We start from the raw sequence: 9,671 nt of genomic DNA, 5'->3' as shown, positions 1-9,671 counted from the left end.
ACACCTGTTATACCTGTTACACCTGTTACACCTGTTACACCTGTTACCTGAAGGAAATGATAAAGTACATAAAGGAACATGGTGGTTAAATCCAGCAGCAGTTCTGCTGTTCTACTAGAGGAACTGGAGACAGAGATCATGTCTTCTAGGGCAGGCAGAGGTAAAGGTGACAGGAGACAGAAACAGCAGACCTGAAGAGGTGAACAGTGGTAGAGAGAGTTGTAGTGGTACCAGAGAGTGGTACCACACCCACAGGCTGTGTCAGTGTGGTGGTGAGGACTTTCTAATGTAGCAGAGAATGGGGAGGCTTTTAAAACAAGAAAGAGTGACAGGAAGTAAGACTTAAAGTGTCATGAGTAAAACCAAGTGAAAGCTTGTTGGCAGTGAGGCTTCTAGACGCAGTGACAGAAAGAAGACTGAAGGCAGTGAAAGACTCCATAAAGTAGCAGAGAAACAGGAAGTAAGAGAATTCAAACAGCTGGCAATCAGTGAGGAAGAATCTCTGAGGAATTTGGGGAAATGTAGTCCTTTGTGCCTTCTAACCTGGCAGCAGCAGAGTCCACTTCCGGTTTAGTTGCGGGTAGTATCGGTTCCTCATCGAAGTCGTAGGAGAAGAGATGGAAGGGAGAGTGGGGGAGGTAGGGCATGCGCTCAGGGGAGGGGCGGTTTATACCCCGCGTGGTAACTTCATTGGTAGCAGGGATGGTGACAGTGGACTTACGTCTAGCGAGGAGAGCTGTCAGCTGAGAGGGCTGGGCCAAGGGGGAGATGGGGGAGGAGATCAGAGGGGGAGGAGGAGTCAGGGTAACCAGTGGGGACGGCATAGAGACAGGAGGAGGAGGAGTCAGGGTAGCCAGTGGGGACGGCAGAGAGACAGGAGGAGGAGGAGTCAGGGTAGCCAGTGGGGACGGCAGAGAGACAGGAGGAGGAGGAGTCAGGGTAGCCAGTGGGGACGGCAGAGAGACAGGAGGAGGAGGAGTCAGGGTAGCCAGTGGGGACGGCAGAGAGACAGGAGGAGGAGGAGTCAGGGTAGCCAGTGGGGACGGCAGAGAGACAGGAGGAGGAGGAGTCAGGGTAGCCAGTGGGGACGGCAGAGAGACAGGAGGAGGAGGAGGAGGAGGAGGAGGAGGAGGAGGAGGATGGCTTTTCTTCCTCTTCTCTTCCTCCTGTTCTCTCTCTTTAATTTCTTTATTTTTTCTCAAAGTGATGCAGTTGGTTCTGTGAACGCTGGCTGACTGGTTCTGTGTCGATTTTCTGGGAACAGAAGGACGGATGGAGGAGAGGGGTGGATGAATGTGTAAAAATAGAGATTTGTCATTCACATCACAATAACATGGCAGATGACCTTAAGGTTAGATGGGGACATGAGAGGCAGGATCCTACATCCTCCTAGAACTTGGGATGAGTCTATAAGTCAGGGTTGTGGAACTATCTGGGACTTTAGGGTTTTAAGGGAAACATGGCCGATCCAGAAGACACTCGACCAGGGAAACAAGAACGCAACACGTAGCAGAGGAAGAAGTTCAGTGACAGTGAGGAGTAACAGATCTTGAGAATTTTTTTTTTTTTACAGTTGATTTAACGAGTCAGTTAAGAACAAATTCTTATTTACAATGACAGCCTACCGGGGAACAGTGGGTTAACTGTCTTGTTCAGGGGGCAGAACAACACATTTTTACCTTGTCAGCTCGGGGGATTCGATCCAGCAACCTTTCAGTTACAGGCCAAACGCTCTAACCACTAGGTTACCTGCTCTAACCACTACCTACCTGCCTCCTCTAACCACTAGACTACCTGCTCTAACCACTAGGCTACCTGCTCTAACCACTAGACTACCTGCCTCTAACCACTAGCCTACCTGCTCTAACCACTAGGCTACCTGCTCTAACCACTAGACAACCTGCCTCTAACCACTAGACTACCTGCTCTAACCACTAGACTACCTGCTCTAACCACTAGACTACCTGCTCTAACCACTAGACTACCTGCTCTAACCACTAGACTACCTGCTCTAACCACTAGACTACCTGCTCTAACCACTAGACTGCCTGCTCTAACCACTAGGCTACCTGCTCTAACCACTAGGCTGCCTGCTCTAACCAATAGGCTACCTGCCTCTAACCACTAGACTACCTGCTCTAACCACTAGGCTACCTGCCTCTAACCACTAGACTACCTGCTCTAACCACTAGACTACCTGCTCTAACCACTAGGCTACCTGCTCTAACCACTAGACTACTTGCTCTAACCACTAGACTACCTGCCTCTACCCATTAGGCTAACACCTAGGCTACCTGTCTCTAACCACTAGAGCACCTGCTCTAACCACTAGAGTACCTGCTCTAACCACTAGACTACCTGTCTCTAACCACTAGAGCACCTGCTCTAACCACTAGAGTACCTGCTCTAACCACTAGACTACCTGCCTCTAACCACTAGGCTACCTGCCTATAACCACTAGGCTACCTGCTCTAACCACTAGGCTACCTGCCTATAACCACTAGGCTACCTGCCTCTAACCACTAGGCTACCTGCCTCTAACCACTAGACTACCTGCTCTAACCACTAGGCTACCTGCCTCTAACCACTAGACTACCTGCTCTAACCACTAGACTACCTGCTCTAACCACTAGGCTACCTGCTCTAACCACTAGACTACCTGCCTCTACCCACTAGGCTAACACCTAGGCTACCTGTCTCTAACCACTAGGCTACCTGCCTCTAACCACTAGGCTACCTGCCTATAACCACTAGGCTACCTGCTCTAACCACTAGGCTACCTGCCTATAACCACTAGGCTACCTGCTCTAACCACTAGGCTACCTGCTCTAACCACTAGACTACTTGCTCTAACCACTAGGCTACCTGCCTATAACCACTAGGCTACCTGCCTCTAACCACTAGGCTACCTGCTCTAACCACTAGACTACCTGCCGCCACTGTATACTCGTGTTTGTTCTCTGAACCCGAAAGGAACATTTAGTAGGATAGCGAGGTGTTTATGACTACCAGGAGGTTTAGAAGGGGGGAAGAGGATAAGGACATGCTATAGAGTTTAATACATTACCCAGGAGGTGTTATAGTGTGTACTACAGTACATAGATGTTATAGTGTGTACTACAGTACATAGATGTTATAGTGTGTACTACAGTACATAGATGTTATAGTGTGTACTACAGTACATAGATGTTATAGTGTGTACTGCAGTACATAGATGTTATAGTGTGTACTACAGTACATAGATGTTATAGTGTGTACTACAGTACATAGATGTTATAGTGTGTACTACAGTACTACAGTACATAGATGATATAGTGTGTACTACAGTACATAGATCTTATAGTGTGTACTACAGTACATAGATGTTATAGTGTGTACTACAGTACATAGATGTTATAGTGTGTACTACAGTACATGGATGTTATAGTGTGTACTACAGTACATAGATGTTATAGTGTGTACTACAGTACATAGATGTTATAGTGTGTACTACAGTACATGGATGTTATAGTGTGTACTACAGTACATAGATGTTATAGTGTGTACTACAGTACTACAGTACATAGATGTTATAGTGTGTACTACAGTACATAGATGTTATAGTGTGTACTACAGTACATAGATGTTATAGGGTGTACTACAGTACTACAGTAACTAGGAGGTGTGCAGAGGATGGAAGAGGTAGAAGTTAGCCTTTACCATTGATAGTTAAGGTTTGAAATGGGGCTCGGGTCATCTGACCCTATCGCTGTGGTTATAAGGGTGGTGTGCGCAGTGCAGACTGCGGAAGGCCTGAGGTATTGTCCTATACACATTATGATATAATACCTGGACAGGGCCTCACTAAGAGCTACTCTGTCAGGGCCCTCTATAATACCTGGACAGGGCCTCACTAAGAGCTACTCTGTCAGGGCCCTCTATAATACCTGGGCAGGGCCTCACTAAGAGCTACTCTGTCAGGGCCCTCTATAATACCTGGACAGGGCCTCACTAAGAGCTACTCTGTCAGGGCCCTCTATAATACCTGGACAGGGCCTCACTAAGAGCTACTCTGTCAGGGCCCTCTATAATACCTGGGTAGGTCCTCACCAACAGTTACTCTCTCAGGGCCCTCTACAATACCGGGGCAGGGCCTCACTAAGAGCTACTCTGTCAGGGCCCTCTATAATACCTGGGTAGGTCCTCACCAACAGTTATTCTCTCAGGGCCCTCTATAATAGTTACTGATTGGTTGACATACTGTACGTGTATAAATGTTGTGATTAAACTTAGCAAAAATATATAATAAATGATATTACCAAACAAATATAAATGACATGAAACACAATAGAAAAATGATTTTGAGCACCTTTTAATTAAATGATATCATGGGCAGAAAACCCAATACATCTCCATCGTTCATTGAAGACGATGGGTCATTTATGACCTTTTGACGTAGACAATTATTTCACTGAATATTTCACTGGTAAAGAGGAACAACTCAGAAGAACATTAAACAGAGAACCATCATATGTGTTTTATATAAAATATCTAATAATGAAAGAGAAGGATTTCGGTTTTGAATTTGGTCAAGTTAGTGTGGGAGAAGTGGAACACTTGTTACTCATGTCATGACGTTGATTTGATTTAATCATCAGTCTGTTGTCATGACGTTGATTGTATTTAATCATCAGTCTGTTGTCATGATGTTGCCCTGTTTGTGAACTTCATGACCCCCATAAATAAATACCTTTCCCCCTTTTCTCTCTCTGCTCTACAGAATGGACTCTTGGAAAGCCTTTTGTTAACATAGAGAGAGTGTGGTAACATCAAAAGGTTGGGAACGGAACAATATTTTTCGGTAATCCAACCAGTTGAAAGTATCCGTTGGTACTTAAAGAATATGATGTCAGATCAGCTGTCGTCTGGGACATTATATCTGATGACAGGACGACATAAACTGTATCTTGGAAAGTCTACACATTCTAATCTATCAGATTCACATGGAATTGTTGTGAAATTTAAATATTCAAATATGAAACTATTTGTGAAAAGATAAAATATAATTTTAGTTTTAAAATTAGAGAATTATTTTCATAAATACAATATGCTCACTCAGTGTTCACACCCACGTAAATAGGCATTGGTTGGAAATGATTTACCAACCCCTTTTCTAAATTTCTATAAAAGCCCCCGTGACCCAATTCACGGTGGACTAAGCCAACCTCAGCGTGAGCTCTGTTTGTGAATGGTTGAACAACAACGACCAAACTAAATTAACATTGTGTTCCCGTTGACGTGAAGACTGATGTCCATAAGTTTAAAATGGCGAATATCAACTTCAGAACTTAGCCAACCTCAGCGTGAGCTCTGTTTGCGAATGGTTGAACGACTACGACCAAACTAAATTAACATTGTGTTCCCGTTGACGTGAAGTTTAAAAAGGCACATTTCAACGTGGAGGTGACGATCGCCACGCTGGAAGGATGAATTTTGACTACACCGGCCAGAATATAGGATGAGCTCATAGTAGAGCAACTTGGTATGAACTTTGAACTATTATTCACTAAAGACGTGATACATCCTAGATGTCGAGTTAGCAGCAGCAGCTGTAAACGTGTGCCAGGAAAGGATGGACAATCTCTTCAGAAAGACAGGGTACTACAACGTATCCATTCTACCACATGGCGACAGGGTACTACAACGTATCCATTCTACCACACAACGACAGGGTACTACAACGTATCCATTCTACCACACGACGACAGGGTACTACAACGTATCCATTCTACCACACGACGACAGGGTACTACAACGTATCCATTCTACCACACGACGACAGGGTACTACAACGTATCCATTCTACCACACGACGACAGGGTACTACAACGTATCCATTCTACCACACAATGACAGACTACAACATATCCATTCTACCACACGACGACAGGGTACTACAATGTATCCATTCTACCACACATTGACAGACTACAACGTATCCATTCTACCACACGATGACATGGTACTACAACGTATCCACTCTACCACACGACGACAGGGTACTACAACATATCCATTCTACCACACGACGACAGGGTACTACAACGTATCCATTCTACCACACGACGACAGGGTACTACAACATAACCATTCTACCACATGGCGACAGGGTACTACAACGTATCCATTCTACCACACGGCGACAGGGTACTACAACGTATCCATTCTACCACACAATGACAGACTACAACATATCCATTCTACCACACGACGACAGGGTACTACAATGTATCCATTCTACCACACATTGACAGACTACAACGTATCCATTCTACCACACGATGACATGGTACTACAACGTATCCACTCTACCACACGACGACAGGGTACTACAACATATCCATTCTACCACACGACGACAGGGTGCTACAACGTATCCATTCTACCACACGACGACAGGGTACTACAACATATCCATTCTACCACATGGCGACAGGGTGCTACAACGTATCCATTCTACCACACGACGACAGGGTACTACAACGTATCCATTCTACCACAGGACGACAGGGTACTACAACATATCCATTCTACCACACGACGACAGGGTACTACAACGTATCCATTCTACCACACGACGACAGGGTGCTACAACGTATCCATTCTACCACACGACGACAGGGTACTACAACGTATCCATTCTACCACACGACGACAGGGTGCTACAACGTATCCATTCTACCACACGACGACAGGGTACTACAACATACTTCCATCTCCATCCATCTTACCTCCATCTCCAATTACTCAAGAAAACAACAAAATTACCTTTAAAAATGTATTCAAAAACAATTAATGGAACAACAGGGACTGTGAGGGGTCATACACTAACACACACACACACACACACACACACACACACACACACACACACACACACACACACACACACACAAACTAACAGAGTCACACACACACACTAACACAGATACACACACACAGAGACACACACATTAACACACACTAACACACACAGACACACGAACACACACAGACACACGAACACACACAGACACACGAACACACACAGACACACTAACACACACAGACACACTAACACACACAGACACACTAACACACACAGACACACTAACACACACAGACACACTAACACACACAGACACACACAGACACACGAACACACACAGACCCACACACACAGACACACTAACACACACAGACCCACACACAGACACACGAACACACACAGACCCACACACACAGACACACTAACACACACAGACCCACACACACAGACACACATTGTGTTCAGCTGTATTGTTTGTATATGGTTGAATTTTTTTTTATGTGTGTGACCGTCCTTGTCTATCAGTGTCCATGTAAATTTTTGCTCGTACTGTCTGGGAAAACTGAAAACTAGCTGTTATTATTATTTTTTTAAATTTTATCTTTATTCTACTAGGCAAGTCAGTTAAGAACAAATTCTTATTTTCAATGACGGCCTAGGAACAGTGGGTTAACTGCCTGTTCAGGGGCAGAACGACAGATTTGTACCTTGTCAGCTCGGGGGTTTGAACTTGCAAACCTTCGGTTACTAGTCCAACGCTCTAACCACTAGGTTACCCTACTAGGCTGAAAGGTTTGGAACTCTCTCTGTTATTGGCTGAAAGGTTTGGAACTCTCACTGTTATTGGCTGAAAGGTTTGGAACTCTCTCTGTTATTGGCTGAAAGGTTTGGAACTCTCTCTGTTATTGGCTGAAAGGTTTGGAACTCTCACTGTTATTGGCTGAAAGGTTTGGAACTCTCTCTGTTATTGGCTGAAAGGTTTGGAACTCTCACTGTTATTGGCTGAAAGGTTTGGAACTCTCTCTGTTATTGGCTGAAAGGTTTGGAACTCTCTCTGTTATTGGCTGAAAGGTTTGGAACTCTCACTGTTATTGGCTGAAAGGTTTGGAACTCTCTCTGTTATTGGCTGAAAGGTTTGGAACTCTCTCTGTTATTGGCTGAAAGGTTTGGAACTCTCTCTGTTATTGGCTGAAAGGTTTGGAACTCTCTCTGTTATTGGTCTATAAACCACTGTCCATGTAAACCTGCTATTGTATTTTTAACCATCAACTATTAGGAAATAAAACTGAACAATATTCATCACACCTTTTCAGTGTTTAGTTTTATCAGCTGTTGTACAATATGATACCAAACACAGGAAAACTGAATTTTGACTTGGACTGGGCCTTTAATTAATACCTACGAGCCCTAATCTGACCTCAGGTCAGTTGTAAATTAAGTTAATTACAGTTGATGAGCTCTGTTACAGTTGGCCGGGGGGGGTTTTGAAAGCTGTCCATGTATTCAATCTGACGGCAAAACTGACCCTAGATCAGCTTTGATCTTACTTTGAGACGCTTTACGAATGCGGCCCCCAGTGTGTGTGTTCTGCTTCACAAGACCAGAGACACGTGTGTGACGGATGGGATAGCAATAAAACCGTGTGTGTGTGTGTGTGTGTGTGTGTGTGTGTGTGTGTGTGTGTGTGTGTGTGTGTGCCAGGGTGCCTCTGTGTGCGTTATGTTAAAGCTCCTTCCATAAAACACAGTGGAGATGATCCAGCATGTATTCCCATGAGACACATGGGACACACACACACACGCACACGCACACGCACACATGCACACACACGCACACACACAGCTGCATCCACCATCACTCTACTGTCTGGACCCAGTGAACTCTGAGTGTATCTCCCAGCACACTCACACACACACATGCCTGCATACATGTTCTGCACATAGGCATGAACACACACACACACAGAATGTTCACCATGCTGTTGTTATGATAAGCGTAGCCGAGTCAGATACTGTCTGACTGTCCAGTGTTGTACTTACACAGGCCAAAGACTGACTCGTTTACGCTGAGAGAGAGAGAGAGAGAGAAGATAGGTGATAGGGTAGAGAAGAAGGAGAGGAGACGAAGGTGAGAGAGTGAAGGAGTCGGGGAAGTGGAGGAGAGGAGGGGAGGGGGAGAGAAGGAGGAGAGACGTGGAGAGGAGGATCAGGGGGAGGAGGAGAGACGTGGAGAGGAGGAGAGGAGGGGATGGTGAGAGGAGGAGAAGAGGGGAGGGGGAGAGAAGGAGGAGAGACGTGGAGAGGAGGATCAGGGGGAGGAGGAGAGACGTGGAGAGGAGGAGAGGAGGAGAGGAGGAGAGGAGGGGATGGTGAGAGGAGGAGAAGAGGGGAGGGGGAGAGGAGGAGAAGAGGGGAGGGGGAGAGGACCTGATGTTAGCTCCTGTTGGAACGCTCTGCTGTCCCTGTATCAGGGATTCAGTACCAGTATGTGGGAGGGGAGGGGGAGGAGAAGAGGGGAGGAGGAGAGGAGAATCAGGGGCATGTGAGCTCCTGTTGGAACGCTCTGCTGTTCCTGTATCAGGGCATCAGTACCAGTATGTGCAGCGGTTCTGTGGTTAAATACATTGTAAAGCTGCATGATGAGACTCTAATGATGATTAGAAAAAAGTTGCTTGAAAGGCTTAGTTTTTTTTGCGCAGGCTGTACACACTACATCAGTCTCTCATTCACAATTTGACAAGCACTTGATAATGTCTTGAATTTTAGGGCGACATCCGCTTTGGCCGTAATGCACCCTAGAAACCCTAAAAACAAAAATCAATGCC

General features: G+C 45.5%; 1 protein-coding gene across 1 annotated transcript in view; it reads right to left on the bottom strand.

Annotated features, from left to right (window-relative positions):
- The window catches only part of LOC135551646 (FH1/FH2 domain-containing protein 3-like), a 187,084-nt gene that overhangs the window by 72,365 nt on the left and 105,048 nt on the right, over positions 1-9,671 (bottom strand). The window contains exon 11 of the mRNA XM_064982828.1: positions 544-1,254. Coding sequence (XP_064838900.1) covers positions 544-1,254 — 711 coding nt within the window. The remainder of the gene's footprint in view (positions 1-543; positions 1,255-9,671) is intronic.

Source organism: Oncorhynchus masou, chromosome 13, assembly GCF_036934945.1.
Source record: "Oncorhynchus masou masou isolate Uvic2021 chromosome 13, UVic_Omas_1.1, whole genome shotgun sequence".
In the NCBI taxonomy this organism is placed as follows: Eukaryota; Metazoa; Chordata; class Actinopteri; order Salmoniformes; family Salmonidae; genus Oncorhynchus; species Oncorhynchus masou.
Note: the sequence above shows the minus strand (reverse complement) of the source record. Positions and strands in the feature narration are given on the sequence as shown.